The 16,225-nt window shown below is 57.6% G+C and overlaps 1 protein-coding gene across 7 annotated transcripts in view; it reads left to right on the forward strand.

Annotated features, from left to right (window-relative positions):
• Nucleotides 1-16,225, forward strand: part of MAD1L1 (mitotic arrest deficient 1 like 1) — a 331,750-nt gene that overhangs the window by 273,092 nt on the left and 42,433 nt on the right. For all 7 annotated transcript variants that reach the window (XM_082430575.1, XM_082430571.1, XM_082430573.1 and 4 more), the window contains one exon: nucleotides 892-1,099. In XM_082430575.1, coding sequence (XP_082286701.1) covers nucleotides 892-1,099 — 208 coding nt within the window. The remainder of the gene's footprint in view (nucleotides 1-891; nucleotides 1,100-16,225) is intronic.

Consider the following 16,225-nt stretch of genomic DNA (forward strand, 5'->3'; position numbering starts at 1 on the left):
TGCCTGGTGACTTCCTTCCAAAGGGGACAAGCGCACTTCAGCCAGGGGTCAAGGTCACCTTGGTAGCGTGGAGCCTCCACACGGTGTGATGAGAAGGTACTTGACCTCTGGGGTCTTCCTCCCCTAACCCTTGACCCCAGGTAACGGTGAGGCAAGTGTCAGCCACATCCCGGCAGCAGGGCGTCTTCAGGACACCCACACGGCACCCTCCACACTCTGAAGGTCACCCAAAACAAAGCCCACCCTCCACACTCTGAAGGTCACCCAAAACAAAGCCCAGAAAACCACCAGCCCGGAGGAGCCACGGAAATCGGACAGCTAAAAGTCCCGTGGGGTCCCGCAGGACGGATCTGGGCACAGAAAAGGGCGTTTGGAGAAAACTAAGGAAATGTGAAGGAAGTAGGGAGTTCAGTTAGGATGGCGTCAGTGTTAGCTCTTGAACTGTAACAGACGCACGGCACTGATGTCACGTGTCGGTAACGGGACCGTGTGAGGCATGTGGGGACTCTGCTTTAGCGTCACAGTGTTAGTAAGTTGGGTTTTTTTGTTTGTTTGTTTTTAAATCTTAAAAAACGGGTCCCACTCTTAAAGACCGTGAGGCAGGAGGGTCGCCGAGAGGCTGGCGAGAACCCAGAGGCATTAGGGTGTTTGCTGATGGTGTCTGAAAGCGCCGCAGTTTGAAGAGACCTCGCTCCCGGTAGCTGGTACTTGACGAGACTCAGAGAAGCGGGCTCGTGTGCTGAGTTCTGACGTGGGTGGGCTTTCTGCTTCCTCCCCCGTTTAACTGAGGCCGCAGCCCAGGGAGAGGGGCGGGGACCCCGCAGGCTGGGCTCGGGTTCCCCTTTGCGCTCGCTCGTGAGCGGCTCTGACCTCCTGCCTGTGGTCCCGCAGGGTGACTACGACCAGAGCAGAACCAAGGTGCTGCACCTGAGCCTGAACCCGGCCGGCGCGGCGAGGCAGCGGCTCCACGAGGATCGACAGCAGCTGCGGGAGGAGTGCGAGCGGCTGCGAGAGCTGGTCCGCGCCCTGGAGGCCGGCGGCGCCGTCCCCACCGACCTGGAGGCCGCCGCGGGGCTGCCCTCGTCCAGGGAAGTGGCAGGTAGGGCCCTGTCCGTCCGTCCGTCCGTCTGTCTGTCCAGGCCGCACAGGCAGCCAGGCCGCGGGCATCCCCGGGGCTGTGCGGGAGGCTTGGTGACACAGGCGCGGTGAGGACCAGATGGCTGGAGCCCCCCCGACCCCGGGAACAAGTTAGTATCGTTTATCAGTTTATACGTGTGCCATTCATCATGAGTAAACCCAATACTCCGTGGAAGCGGGGCCATCTTTCACCACCTGAGTGCGTTTCAGGGCCCCCGCGAGCCCGCTGCAGGGGCCTGTGAGGAGCCCAGGGAGCTGCCTTTTCTACCACGCGGTCCCGCCTGCTCTGCAGTTCTAAGCCAGGGCCACAGCCTCTGACCTCGCAGCTCGCCTCTCCAGGGCAGTGCAGTGACCGCCGAGCCTGTCCCCTGCACGCCGGGTCACCAGGTCCCGCCCTAGTGCAGAGAGAGGCCGCTCCATCAGTGCCAAGGAGGGAGGGGACCCTCTGGAGGCTCCGTTTTCCCAGGGGTCACCCAGTCCGGCCCCATGGGGAGGCTGGGGCCCAGGGGCCGCCTGCGGCCCCTCTGAGCTGTCAGAGGGTGCCCAGCGCTACTGCCCACAGGTGGCTGGGAGGAGGGCTCTGCTCACTGCCCCCCTCGGTGAGGTCTGCAGGGCGTCTGCGTCGAGAGGGCCAGGCTGCTGTTTGCTTGCCGTTTGCCGCGTGCATTTCTGAGTAGCTTTTCCGCTGGGAAGCCCTTCCCCACTTCCCCTTCCCGTGTTTGTCATCTCCTCCCGCGTGCACACTGCGGTTGGAGTTGGGAAGTGGGTGCAGCCGTCCTCTTTTCTGGAGCAGGGGTCTGTGCGTTGCCCGTTGCCGGGGTCGTAGATGTAGCCCCCCTCCGGCCCATCTGCTTCCACCGTCTACCTCGCGTGGAACCAGCCTTTCTCGAAGTGCCTGAGGTCAGCGGTCACCGCCCCGCGAGACCGTGGAGGTGGGAGGCCGCCCTTAGCACCTGGCACACGGGCTCTGTGAGGCCAAGCGCTCGGTCAGCCAGGCCTGAGTTTGAGCCCCAGCTGTGCGCTCCCTACACCACCCGCGCCAAAGCTGCAGGGTCTCGACCGCAAGGCTGAGCCCGGCCGTCCTGCGGGAGCCACGCTCCATCCCTGCTCCCTGGTGCTGTTCCGTCCTTCTCCATCTTGTCCCCATTCCATGGCGTCCTGAGCGTGTCGTGGTCCCAGGACCCTCGGCCCAGTGTCCTCTGTGAGACGGGGGGTTCGTGCACCGTCGTGGGTTCAGCTGTGACCCCACGGTGCGGAATCAGTGGGGTTTGCCAGCCTCCGCCTGAACTCTGCGCCGCTTGGTTTTCCAGGATTGCAGCTGACCTTCAGTTGCTTTCCCGAGGTCGCGTGCTGGGCTTATGGACGGTGAGCAGGGATGTGTCGTGTGAAGTGCACGCCCTCCTGCGGACATGCACGCTCACACCCGTTCACACCTTGCGCCGGCCTCTCCCATCTTGTCTTCAGCGGGGGCGATGGCCTCTCTGCAGGGCTGGCTCTGTGGATCAGAGCATCCAGACACGACGACGATGGGAAACGTGCGGAGGCGAGCCCAGGACAGAGCTCTCTCCCTCCCGCAGGTCGGAGCAGAGACGGTTACTGCCGCAGCGCGAGGCCCCCAGAGCTCAGGACCCCCGCATGCCACCCTCGGGGTCCTGCTTTGCTCTCCTGGCCGTTCAGGTGGCCCTCCTACACAAACTCCTCATTTTGCGGTTTTCATCGGCAGCAACCAAATGGAGAGAATCCCGGCATCCCGGCCCGCAAAGCATAGGCCTTCCATTCCTGGGGCAGAAACAGAGCCCCCCGTGCCGCTTGGACTGGCGGTGTTGGCTGCCTGGGTGCCCCCGTGGCGGTTCTGCGGCCAAACCCTGGCTCAGCCGCAAAGACTGCCGTGACGGGGGCGCGGGTGGCCGGCGTCCCGCCCTCCCCGGTGAAAGCCGGGAGAGGCCTCTTACGGGGTCCTCAGCAAGTGGGCGGCCGAGCTGTGGTTTCCAGGCCCGCATTCCTGTTTTCTCCCCGTGTTCCTTCCAGCCACAGCTCCCAGCCCCTCTTCTCGAGCGGCCTGTGTGTCCTTGACAAATTCACAAGCTGAAAATGCAGACACGGGCACCTCGAGGTGGGTCCTTACTCTGTGAAAGGACTCGTACCGTCTAACGCGACAGATCATTTACCCAGTGAGGTCTGTCACTCCTTCCGACCAGTGGCTCTGTGCTCAGCTCTGGGGACACAGCTGCTCGGAGCCTCACAAGGGCGCCGCGACACGTACCCACAGACGCTGTGGGCATCCAGGCAGAGACGGCCAGTTGGACCATCCTCCTTGAGGCCCCACAGCAAGAGGGACAACGGCAAACCTTTGGAATCCGGACAGTCAGTGGGCGGGTGGTCTAATGGTGAGCAGACTCAGGAAAACGGAATCTAAGCAGCTGCAGTCGAGCCAGGAACCAGGCTGACTTACGCCACAAACCTCCCCAAAGGCCCAGAATTAGCAGCAAGAGGCGCTGTGGGAGGGACGTGACCGGCTAAGCTCAGGAGGATTAAGGACGCTTGCTTGGGGGTGTGATCAAGGGGCAGGAAGGTTCCCAGACCTTCACCCATCCCTGCGTGGTGGGCCGTGGCCTCTCTGCCAGCAGAAGTGAGAAATGGAAGTCCACACAGCGGTTTCTTCTCCTGGAGCAGCCATTCCCGAGGGGTGGTTCCCAGGCGGGCAGCAGGCGCCCCAGGAACACGTGGGCCACGCAGGTCCTCGGGCGCCGTCTCAGGCCTGCGGGGTGAGAACTCGCGGGGGGCGGCGCAGCGACTCGGGCGGCTGGTTCTGCGGGCAGCCCACGTCGTCCCCCATGTCTGTGAGCTGCGGCTCCGGAGACGGTGTGGACAGGGCCCGTCCAGGACGAGAGCCGGCAGCGGAGCCGAGGGATGAGGCTGGTGGGTGCCCAGACGCCCCCGCCCGCCCCTGTCGCCCTCTGGAGCCTGGCCAGCTCCGGAGGAGACCCGAAAGCACTGACCCTGGAGGCCCCCGTAGGCAGCCGGCCGGACCCTGGGCTGAGCTGACAGGCCAGGAGGACCCACTGCTGGCTGTGACCAGGGAGCCAGAGCAACAAGTAGAAAAACGCAGCTGGAGGGCGCAGGCCACCAGAGTGCAGGGAACCTCCAAAACACTGTGTCCTCAGAGAGACAGGGACCGACTTTCAACGGCAAAACACAAACAAGAGACTTTAAATTTTTTCAAAATGAAAAACAACAAACTTCTGGAAGTTAGAAATATCCAGGAGTTAAATGAAAATCTAAATAGCAGATTTACGAGATAAAATTGAGAAGGTTTATCTGAAAAGCAGAAGAACAAGGCGACGAGCTGGAAAGCAGGAGAAAAAAGCTGAGGAACCTCGAGGAGCAGTCCGGTCTGCGAGGTCCGCCGAGTCGCAGGGCTGCAGGAGAGGCGGGGTCGCGGGTCACACCGGCACCGTGCGGCGATGGGGCCGTTTCCGTGTGGGTGGGTGAAAGGGCCCCCCCGGGGAAACGCGGGTCACCTGTCAAGGCCAGGGATCAGAAGAGCTTCCTTCTCAGCAGCAGCCCTGGCGCTGGAAGGCCGTGGGCACTGCTCCAGGTCCCCAGAGGAGCCCGGCGGCAGCCCCGGCCCGGCGCCCGCGCTCCAGCAAGCCCGGAAAGGCTCACCGCGCGCCCCGTCTCGGGAGGCTGTCAGAGGACGCGCCCAGCAGAGCGAGCAGGAGACCAGCAGAGGAGACGAAGCGCAGAGAGCCCGGGACACACGGCGGGGAGGAGCCTGAAACCTCAGCCCCCAGCACCGGCTCTGCTCCTTGCGTGACCCCACACCTCACCCCGCCTGGGCTGGAGAGGTTCTTCACTGCGGTTTAATTAGGTAAAGAATTAATAATAAAATAATCTAATCTTGTCAGAGCGACACACGGAAGGCAATCAAGCTTGTCTCTGCCTGACTGTGCGCAGCTGATCCCGACAGGTCCCTGGAGGAGGGACGCCGAGGCCCCTCGCTGGAGCCCGTCCGTTCTGCAGGGGGGAGGGCGCCTCTGCAGCAGCTGCGCTGCCTGGGCTTCGTCTTGGTTCTGCTTCTGTCTCCAGACGGGGGCTCCCCCCCTTCCCGCGTCAGCCGGCGCCGGCCCGGCAGGGCGAGGACGGGGCGGGGGCCAGCTGGGCTCTCCGGATGTGGGGCGTGGCGGGCAGCCCTCTCTGAGTCGCTGCTGTCCCCCGGGCCTCCGTGAGTGCAGGTGTGACGGCAGCTGGGGAGATAGCGCGGACTCGCTGAGGCTCCAGAAGCCGTAGCACCTGCTTCCCGAGCCGGCAGCCACGCAGGGGCCAGCTGGACGTCAGCAAGGGAAGAGCCACGGGAACGAGGCGGCCTCAGAGCAGGCCCTGGGTGTGGGGATCGTGTTTGTGGGGCGGCACGGGGGCAGGGGGGGCACCTGGCGGGAGCAGGCCGTCCTGGATTGGCACTCGCTCGGGAAGGCGTCACGGGGAGCAAGGGGGCCAGACAGCTGCGGGTCACTGGTGAGGGCGCTCCACGTGGCTCGGCGCCCGGCACGAGGTGATGGACTCGGGGTTTGCTGTGGCCCCCGCTCTCCTGCCCGAGGCTTAGAGGCGGCTGTAACGTAGATCCGAGAGCTGTGCTCGGCTCAGGTGCTGGCCTCTGGCCACTTGGAGGCTTTGGGGAGCAGCTGAGAGCCCCCAGCCCGCAGCGAGAGGAGTCCTGCCCTGTGCTTTCCGCAGCTCGTAGTCCTCAGCTGGAGGGACGGCCTCTGAACAGGCAGGAAGACCGCGGGAAAGTAGGAGGCAGAGGCGAGAATCGGGAATTGCGCCCCGGCCCGTTCCCGGACGGATGGGTTACTAGGAGCAGCAGGTGGGTCTCAGGCTTCCTCCCCTCCCTGCCTGCCCCAGCAGAACAGCGTTGCCGTCCGCACCCGTCACCTCCCGGCCTTGCAGCAGGTGGGAGGGAGGCCTGCTGGGGTCCTTGAGGCACCGTTGTCTGGCCAGCCCGAGCCGCACATGCCGGGTGGATCTTAAAAGCACTGCAGAGGCTTCGCACCGAGCTGATGTCGGAGCCTGAGCCGACAAGAGGGTGGGTCAGATGCAGCCAGACACTGTTAGCAAACCTGAAAACCGAAGACCGGAAGCAACTGTGCGTGTTCCTGTGAGCGTTAGTGCGTTTCTGCAGGGTGGGCACTGGGGGCAGGATTGCCGGGCCACGTGGTTAGTGGGCCACTGGCTTCGTAGCCAGCCGTGGGCCCCGCGCTCCCACCGGCACCGGGGTGGGGCTCCGCGGCGGCACCAGGGGTGGGGCCCTTGGTCACCCTGAGGTGTGTGCGGTGGAGTCCACCACGTTTTAACTGGCATTTCCCTGACGGGTGAGATGTGGAGCATCTTTTGTCGCGTGTTAGCCATTCCTGTATCCCCCTGGGTGGGTGGAGTCTCTTCAAGTTTTTGCCCATTTTTTGTTGGATTGTTGTCTTTGGCTGGAGTTTGGGGAGTTTCATTTCCTAACAGTGTCTTTCTCAGAGCAAACATTTTTTTTAAAATTATTTATTTATTTATTTTTGGCTGCGTTGGGTCTTCGTTGCTGCACGCGGGCTTTCTCTAGTTGTGGCAAGCGGGGGCTTGTTGCGGAGCACGGGCTCTAGGTGATCAGTTTATATCTTACAGGAGTCAGATCTAAGAACTTCGCCAAACCCAAGGTCAGGACCCTTTTTTTTTATGTTTTCCGCACTGAGTCTTTTAGTTTTGCATTGAAATCTGTGATCCATTTTGTTAATTTTTGCATATGATGTGAGATTTAGGTTATGGTACTTTTTTTTTTTTTTTTTCCCACCGCGTTGGGTCTTTGTTGCTGCACGCGGGCTACTCTTCATTGCAGTGCGCGGGCTTCTTGTTGCTGTGGCTTCTCTTGTTGCGGAGCACGGGCTCTAGGTGCAAGGGCTTCAGTAGTTGTGGCCCAAGGGCTCAGTAGTTGTGGCTCACGGGCTCTAGAGCGCAGGCTCAGTAGTTGTGGCGTACGGGCTTAGTTGCTCCGCGGCATGTGGGATCTTCCCGGACCAGGGCTTGATCCCGTGTCCCCCGCCTTGGCAGGCGGATTCTTAACCTCTGCGCCACCAGGGAAGTCCCTCGAATTTTTTTTTAATTTAAGATTTGTTTGGTGGCCAAGACTAGTGAGCCACCAGATGTCCCATGTGGACCTGGTAAGAATGTGTATTCTGTCTTTTGATAAGTACGTTTAGACAGTTTACATTTAATATAATTTCTGCATACGTTTGGATTTAGGCTTACCATTTTACGATTAGTTATGTTTGCCTTCTCTGTATTTTATTCCCATTTCCTCATTTCTACCTATTTTAAGATTATTTGAATTTTTTTAGTATTACGTTTTGATTTATCTTAGTTTTTTAATTATGTTTCTAGGTACTTTTTGAAGTGACTTCTCTAGGGATTACAGTATGCATACCTAACTTTTCGCAGTGCACTTATAATTAATATTTTACCACTTGAGGATGATAAGATCCTGGAATGTCAGGATCTTATCACAACACACGTCTCCCACGCCCCCTCCCCCTGTAGTAGGGCTCCTTTGTATGTACCCACTGTAAAATGTTATAATTATTGATTTTAATTGTCATTCATATTTTAAAGAACATATGGGGAAAGAAACAGTTCATGATTTTTACCTAGACATTCAGAATTGCTGTCGCTCTTTCTTCATTCCTGAAATAACAAGTTTTCCTCTGGTATCATTTCCTTTTGCTGGAAGAGCTTCCCTGGCATTTCTTTTAGGGCAAGTGTTCTGGAAACATACTCTCATGGTTTCCCTTTGTCTGCAGTGTTTTTATCTTGCCCTTCTTCCTGGAGGGTATCTGTGCTGTGTATGGAGTTCTGGGTCAGCGGTTTTCTCTTCTCTGCCTTCTGACCTCCATGGTTTTTGATGAGAAAATGTAATCATTCAGATCATTTCCTTTCTGTGTGAAAAAGAGAGCTTGACGGAAGCGTGCATCAAGTCGGACGGTAGGTGTGGGTGATGGTGAGGGGACGGAGGACACACGGGCACCCAGCTGGGGGTCAGCGTGTGGTGTGACGGACGCGATGGACATCACGGGTCGGGGGGGACAGGATCCTGCGGCCTAGTGTCGGGCAGTGCCGCTTCCGGGGAGAACGAGGACGTCTCGTAGCCGCTCTCCCCACCCTGCCCCAGGCACCCGAGGGTCCCGGCGTCTCTGTCACCTGGGGCGGTGCCCGTTGGCTGGGTTCTTCCCAGCAGGTCTGCGTTCTCCTGGTTTTTCATATGCTGCTTGGTTTCGAATTGTGTCCTGGACATTTTGAACATTTTCAGGTCTTTGTGAAGTTCTGGAGGACGTACATCCTGTGGGTCTGGCTTTCAGCAGGCATCTGCCAGGTGGGCCAGTCAGCAGCTCCCGCCACCTTCCAAGGGCTGTGCTTCTACTGTCAGTTCAGTTTCAGAGCCGTTGCTGTGCTCCTCTCAGCCGTTGGGTCCTGGGCAGTGGTCTGGCCCACGGTCCAGGCCTCACGGCCCTTCAGGGTCAGAGCCCCACACGCCCAGCTCAGAGGTGACTTTCGGGGTCCGCGTGGCACAGTGGAACGTGGAATTCCCTCTCCCTCAGCTGCGACGTTCCCCGGTTCCCTAGGGCCCCCTTCACAGGGCCCTGGCCAGACGTTAGGCCTTCGCGTCCCTGCCCTGCCAGGCCCTTCCCACGGCCGCAGCAGTGTCCACGGCCACCGCCAGCAGGGGACAGAGAGGAGGGCAGTGGGGACTCCCCCCTCTCCTGGGGCCACAGCCCTGCGCATAGAGAGAGGGTCCTCCCTCGAGGGTCTTGGCACCTGTCCGGCCACAGCCACGCCTCCGCAAGATGGCCTGGTGCCGGGACAGGACAGGATGAGAACAGCCAGGAGAGCGGGCCTCCTCCCACTTCCTTCTCGGGCCAGAAAGCAGGGCTTCTCCCCACTCTCTCTGCATCCAGACCGAGTGGAACCAGAGTCCAGACAACGACCACCACCACCTCAGGACACTCAAAACTATAAAACTCACCCAATGTGCGGTAGATAGTCTGAATAGTCCTGTAACTATTGAGCAAATCGAATCCATAATCAGAGCTTTCAAAAAACCAACCTTCACTGGTGAACTCTACCTAACAGTTAAAGAAGAATTAACACCAGTTTATACAGTCTCTTCCAGAGAATTGAAGAGAGAGCACTTTTCAACTCCTTTTATGAAGCCAATATTAGTCTAATTTCAAAATCAGTGACAAGACAAAGAACAAAATCTACAGGGATTTATTTGTTTGTTCCAGGAATGCAGGGCTGATTCAGCCTTCAAATGTCAGTTGATATAATTCACCAAATCAACAGGATCAAATCACTTGGTGGAGTGAAAGCATTTGACAAAATTCAATACCGATAAAAACTCAGCAAACTAGGAAAAGAGGGGAAGTTCCTCAACCAGATGCAGCTCGTCCACAAACCCTCCATCTGACATCACACTTATGGTCAGAGTCAGAGCTTTTCTCCTAAGGTCGGAAATAAGGCAGAGAGGTCCACTCTCACCACCCTGATTAGATGTACTGCAAGTCCTAGACAGAGCAGTAAGGAAAGGAAAGGCATGCAAAACTTTTCCTCGTTGCAGTTGACATGTTTGTCTACATAGAAAATCCCAAGGAGTTAACGAAACAAAACAAAACTAACTAATGAAGTGAGTTCAGCGTTGATTTTTGTGTATTGATCTTGTATCCTGCAACCTTGCTGAATTCACTTTATATGATATGTGTGTGTATAACATGTATATGATATATACTAGCAGTGAACATGTGGAAACTGAAATCTAAGACATTATACCATTCCTATTCACTCTCCCCAAAACGGAATTCCTAGGTATAATTCTAACAAAACACGTAAAAGAGCTATATACTGAAAACGACAGAGCATTGATTAAGAAGTCAGAGGATTTCTAAATAAATGGAGAGACACACCATGTTCACGGGTGAGGGAGGCACCGTCGTGAAGCTGTCCTTTCTGCCCAAGCTGGTTCAGAACTGCAGTTAATACAGGAAAGTCAGCTCTGGGTCGGCGATGGTTGGGATTCTGCTCCGTCCTCAGTCCGCCTGTACTTCTGTGTCCCTGCGTCGGCGATCCGCTGTTCTCTGCTTCCCTCCAGGTGGATCAGTGCCTTTGTGAAAGGCCGGGTGGATTTACTTTCTTCATCCTTCCCAGACCTGGAGCCTGTGACTCTATAGCAGGGTCACTCATAGTCACCAAAAGCTGTAAACCACGCAAATGTCCTTTAACCGGTGAACAGACCAACCGCCTGGTGCAGCCGCCCGTCCCGCTGCTCAGCATTGAAATAGCCAACAGCCAGCGTGCTGGTCTCCATGAACGGTCTGAGAGAAGCCCCGAGGTCCCAGGGTGCGGGGCTCTGCGGGTAGACGTGCTGGACAGGGAAGGGAGCAAGTCAGAGACAGACCACTGGGCCGGGGTGCTGGGCCAGGGGGTGCCAGTGGCAGAGAAATGCTCGGGGTGGTGGGCTGTCCCGAGTCTCAGTGGTGTGGCCGTCACACACATCGGCACCTGCGTTAAACCTTGCAGAATGTCCACCCCAAATGTCAGGTTTATGCATATTTAAAATCTTTTTATATAAAGGGCATCTCACTTAATTACTAATATGGAAAAATATTTTATTTCCTCTTTTCTGAAAGGTCTCGTCATGACCAGAGTTCCTTTACCTCTTTTTTTTTTTCAGTTTGTATAGAAGCTTAACTTCTCGTTCTTCTTTGTGATTATTTTGTATAGAAAGTTTTAACTTATTTTGGAATCTCATCTATTTATTTCATTTAATCTTAGAAAGTTCTTTAGTGATTTGATAGATATTTCTATTTTCTTCTGTGATTTTTTTTTTGGCTTATGTTTTATATTTAAAGATCTAATCTACTTGGAACTTATTTTGGTACGTGGTGTATGGTCAAGATTTAAATTGATTTTTTCCCAGGTCACTAAACAGTTGCCGTAGTGCCATTTATCAGATAATCATTCCTTGCCCTGTAGGTTTGTAATGTGTCCCTATCTGTTTCCATGGTTTCTGGTTTTTTTATTCCATTTCTCTGTTCCATATTTTTAGTAATTATAACTGAAAGTATGTTTGAGTATCTGGTATAGAACATGGCCTTTCCCCCTCATTTAGATTTTCTTACCTGTTTGTTATTCTAAATGAATTTCAGACGTGCTTTGTCAAGTTCAAGAAAAAGCCACTGAGGATTTGGTTTTTCTTGACACTGCATTGAAGGTATAAGTTACTTTGGTAGGCGAATGTTCAGCTTCGTCGCGTTCTGTGTCTCCGGGTAGGTGAGGGGACCATCAGGCCTGTGGAACAAAGAGGGGCCCCAGGCAGGGCCCCCTTCTCGGCCAGGGGTCGGGGTGCTCCGAGCCCCTCTGCTGGCACCAGTCCCGCTCCGGCCGCCGGCCGCTGCTGGGCTGGCTCTAGAAACACGGGGTCCAGGCTGCCTTCCTCCATCAGGTGGGCCTGTGAGTCTCCCTGGTGCTCTGGGTGCTGTTTCCCGAGCCCCGGGTCCCAAGCCCCTCCACCCTCCTCCTCCCGCTCTCAGGCTTCTCCCGTGGTCGCCTCTGCGTTGCATCCAGTACGTAGCCGTGTGCGGTGGGAGGAGTGGGGAAAGAGCCTACGCCATCTGTCTGGTGTAGACAGAAGCCCTCGCGTCTCCTTTGAACAAGGTCTCCGTGACCCTGCCCTTCAGCCCGGGCTCGGGGCCCTGGGTCCTGGTCTCCCCCGACTCCTGCATCCAAGATCGCTCTGCCCCAACCCTGCTTCCCACCTGCCAGACGGCTCACGACCCCGTGTCCCCGTGGGGAGGTTGGCCACCTGTCAGCAGCAGGGGGGCCTCGGTGCCAGGGTGAGGAAAGAGCAGTGCGGGGGCCTAGGGTGCACGCCCCTCAGCCCCTCTGACTCTGGGCGCTGTTCTGCGGGGCTGTGGTCCAACTGTATGCCCGCCTCGCCCAGCGCCGGCCCTAAGGTGTTGATGGGTGGACAGACAGACAGATAGATGGACACAGTGTGAGAGAGGCTCCCAGCCCCTGGGGTAGTTGGAACCTTTAGCTTCATGAATTTCTTTTTGTTCAGTTAAGTGAATTTCTGGTCCCAGAGGAAAGGGCCTCTTGAGCCGGTGAGGGAGGAGCTGCCGTAGCTTCCGGGCAGCTGTCCTGGCTTCGCAGGTCCCGAGTCTCGGCTGGTGAGATGCAGAACTGGCCACGCTCGCTCCTGGAATGCCTGCTGCAGGCCCCGCTGTGTGGCCGGGGCCAGTGTCTGCCCCCGCTCAGCCCCCTCGGCTCTGAGCTGAGGCTGGTCACCCTTCCGGGCCGTCGTGACTGCATCCCCGGAGCACAGAACCCACAGGGAGTGGTGACGATGGTGACAGCTGCCATCCTCCAGCCCCATCGACCCGGCCGCGCAGGAGCCTGTGTGTCAGGCAGGATCTCCTCTGTCTGGAGAGACAGGAATGGCCCGAGAGTCCTTGGCCCGGCAGCTGCCCCGACTCAGTCACAGAAGGTGACCGGCGGCTCAGGCTAAAGCGTCCACTTTGGAGACGGGACCTGAGCCCCAGAGAAGACCCTGGAAGCCGAGGATGGACGTCGCCAGGTGGCCTGGGCGGCGGAGGTCTTGGATTGCAGCCCCACTCCACCGCCTGGGCAGGGCACGTCCCTCCTCAGTGCCGCAGGCCCGTGAGCCAGAGGGGAGAGGGTCTGCACAGACTCTCCCGAGAGTGGGCAGAGGCGGGGCGCTGCCCTCGCTGGCCGGGTCAGAGCGGGGGCATGTCAGCCTGAGGGAGCGCCACCGCGGCTTCGAGTGCCTGGAGCTGCTGGGCAGTTGGCACCGTCCGCGACGTGTCTCCTGCAGAGCCCGAGACGACCCAGGGCAGGTGGGGGGCCGTGTTCTCGGCCAGCCCCGGGCCAGCCTCGAGGCCACGCCGATGTCCGCAGAGCCCCTGTAGCCCCAGAGAGGAAATGAGAGGGGAAAGTGGGCCCGGGTCAGCCCGCTGGTGTGGGTGCGAGGCCGGGGCGCCAGGGCGAGCCCCCTCCTCGGCTGCTTCCAGACGGTGCACTTTGTTGCACACCGGTTGGCATTTTAATCACCGTGTCCCTGGCCGTTCCCTCTCCACACTGTTTGTTTATCCTCGGTGTCAGGTAATAAAGGGCAGCGCCATCAGTTAGGCGTTTAATTGGAGTTGTAAAGAAGCCGTGTAATTTAATCTCCGGGTTTGCAGGCAGTCGAGCAGAGGAGGGGGCGTGCCCGCCCCAGTCCCGCGCTCTGCCTCGCCCGCTCCGCGTGAACAGTCCTGGTGGCCCCGCTGCTTGGACTTGGGTCCGCTGTGTCCCGGGCCCCGGGCAGACCTGACGCAGCCTAGCCACCAGCCCACCAGCGTGCCCACCCAGCCCTCCTTTCCACCGCTCTGGGGACAGAGACGACGGCCGGGGCAAGGCGGCCCGCTCAGGAGACCGGCGGGTGGGAGCGTCCCTGGCAGAAGCGGCCCCACTGGGCCTCCGTCTAGAGAAGAGCTGTGTCTGCAGCGTCAGTGGGGTCCCCGTGAGTCCCTGTCGGGCTCCCAGCTCTCAGCGTGACACCCCTGCTTGGTGTCCCTTGGGCATTACAGAATTAGTGCGTTGGGAACTGAACTCCCCAGACTACAGTGAGATCCCGCACACACACCACTCAGAACGGCCCAGATCCAGGCGGTGACGACACCGAAGGCTGGCGAGGATGTGGAGCTGCAGGAACCCTCATACGTGGCTGGTGGGGACACAGGATGGCACCGCCGCTTTGGGCGCCAGCTTGGTGGTTTCTTACCAAACTACCATATGCTCCAGCAGTCACTCTCCTTAGCATTTACCCGGAGGAGTGGAAAACTTACATGTCCACACGAAAACCTGTGACTGCCAAAACCTGGAGGCAACCGAGATGGCCTTCAGTAGGTGACCAGATAAATAAACTGGGGTCCATCCAGGCAGTGGAATGTTATTCTCGCTAAAAAGAACGGAGCTATCCAGTCATGAAGAAGATGGAGGAAACTTACATGCATGTCACTAAGTGAGAGAAGCCGGTCTGGTATGACTACAACTCTGTGACAGTCTGGAGGGGGCAGAGCCGTGGGGACAGGAGGGAGATGCGTGGTGGCCCGGGGCGGGGGAGGGGGTGAGTAGGTGGAGGGGAGTTTCAGGGCAGTGAAGCTCTTCTGTGTGACACTGTGGTGGTGAGTACACGTACTACACGTCTGTGCAAACGCATAGGAGGTACAGCACCCAGGGTGAGCAGTAACGTCACCTGTGGACGGGGGTGATTTTTGCTGAGTCAGGGTAGGTTCATCAGCTGTAACAGATGCACCCCTTCTGCTGGGAGGCCTGTGTGTTGCTTTGGGGGAAATCTTTGTAGCTTCTGCTCAACTGTGCTATGAACCTAACACTCCTCTAATAGTCTCTAGAAAAAAAAAAAAAAAAACCCTAAACTCCCAGTCTTCACCTGTTTTACGTGTACGGTCACTTTTAGTACATGTACCGTGTTGTGCAGCCGTCCCTACAGTCTAACTTTGGAGCGTTTCCGTCAGCCCAGAAGGATCCCTTCTCCCGTTCGCAGTCGGTGTCTGCTCCCGCTGCAGCCCTGTCGGCCGCCGATCCGCCTCTGTCTGTGGATGGGTCCTTTCTGGACACCTCACAGAAAGGGGGTCCCGCAGCACATGGGCGTCTGTGTCTGGCTCCACCGCCTGGTCCTCCCTGTCGCTTCATTTCTCTGTGTCATGGGCAGCGCCCCTCTGCATACGCGCGCCGTGGTGTGTGTCCCTAGTCAGCTGGTGCCCACGTGGGTTGCTCCCACTCCTGGGCTGCTGTGAACATTTGGATCCGAGTCTGTGTGTGGTCGTAGGTTTACGTTCCTCTTGGGTGGCGTGGGGTTGCTGGATTCTGTGGTAGACTTAGGTTTAACTCTTAAGAAGCTGCCAAGTGGTCTTCCAAGGTGGCTGTGCCATTTTGCGCTCCCCACGTGCGTGTTCCTGGTGCTTCTGTCCTTCCTAACGTCCGTTCCTCCCCGACTCTGATTAGAGCGTTGTCACAGGGGTGAAGTGGCATCTCGGTGTGGCCGCGTTTCCCTAGAGACGGGTGACGCCCCGCACGTTCTCGCCCGCTCACCAGCCGTCTGTGCGTCTTCCCTGGTGAAATGTCTATGTGAATCTTTGGCCCATTTTCCAACTAGATTGTTTTCTTCTAATCATTTTCTTAATGCTGCCTTTCGATACGCACAGGTTTTTTATTTTGATGAAACCTAATCTGTCCATTTTTTCTTCTGTGCTTAGTGCTTTGTTTGCCCTGAAAGATCTTTGCTTCCCCCAAGGCTGTGATCTCCTGCTTTCTCCTAGAGGCTTTTATGTGAAGACCTACGGTCCCGTCAGTGAGTTCGCGTACATGTTGTAAGGGGGCAGGGCTCGTCTTCTTACCCGGGTGTCCGGTGGTCGCTTTGAGAATCAGTCGCCGGGCTCAGCTTTGGTCTAGAGTCTCTGCCACGCAGCCCATCTGCTGCGTCTGCACCAATACCTGCCGCCTTGACGGCGTGAGGCCCCCAACCTCACTGTTCTTTTTGGAGACTGTTTGCATCTCCAGGTACGTTTCTGAGTCGGGGGCCTCCCTTGCTTTCCTTGGACGGTCCAAGCACAGTCGCGCCTCAGGACCTTTGCACTCGCTGTTCCTCTCCTGGGCAGCCCCTCGTGCACTCCCTGGCTCCCCTTCTGGGTGAGGTGCCCCTGGCTTGTCCACATGGCTGCCCCTCTGCCTGCTTTCTTGTTCTCCATGGTGCTTACCGCCTTGTGGAATACCGCCTGTCTTACTTCTTTACATTATTTTTATCTGTGTCCCTGGTTGGAATGTCATTTCCATCAGGGGTGGGTTTTTACCTATTTGTCCAGACTGTGTCCCCTGAGCCTAGAGTGCTGCCCAGTACACGGGACACCCTGGGGTGACTGGCCGAGCACTGCCGGGTACACGGTGCACCGTGGGGTGACCGGCAGCTGTTCCTAAAGTTCTC

The sequence above is a fragment of the Balaenoptera physalus genome (genome assembly GCF_965194825.1).
Source record: "Balaenoptera physalus genome assembly, chromosome: 16".
In the NCBI taxonomy this organism is placed as follows: domain Eukaryota; kingdom Metazoa; phylum Chordata; class Mammalia; order Artiodactyla; family Balaenopteridae; genus Balaenoptera; species Balaenoptera physalus.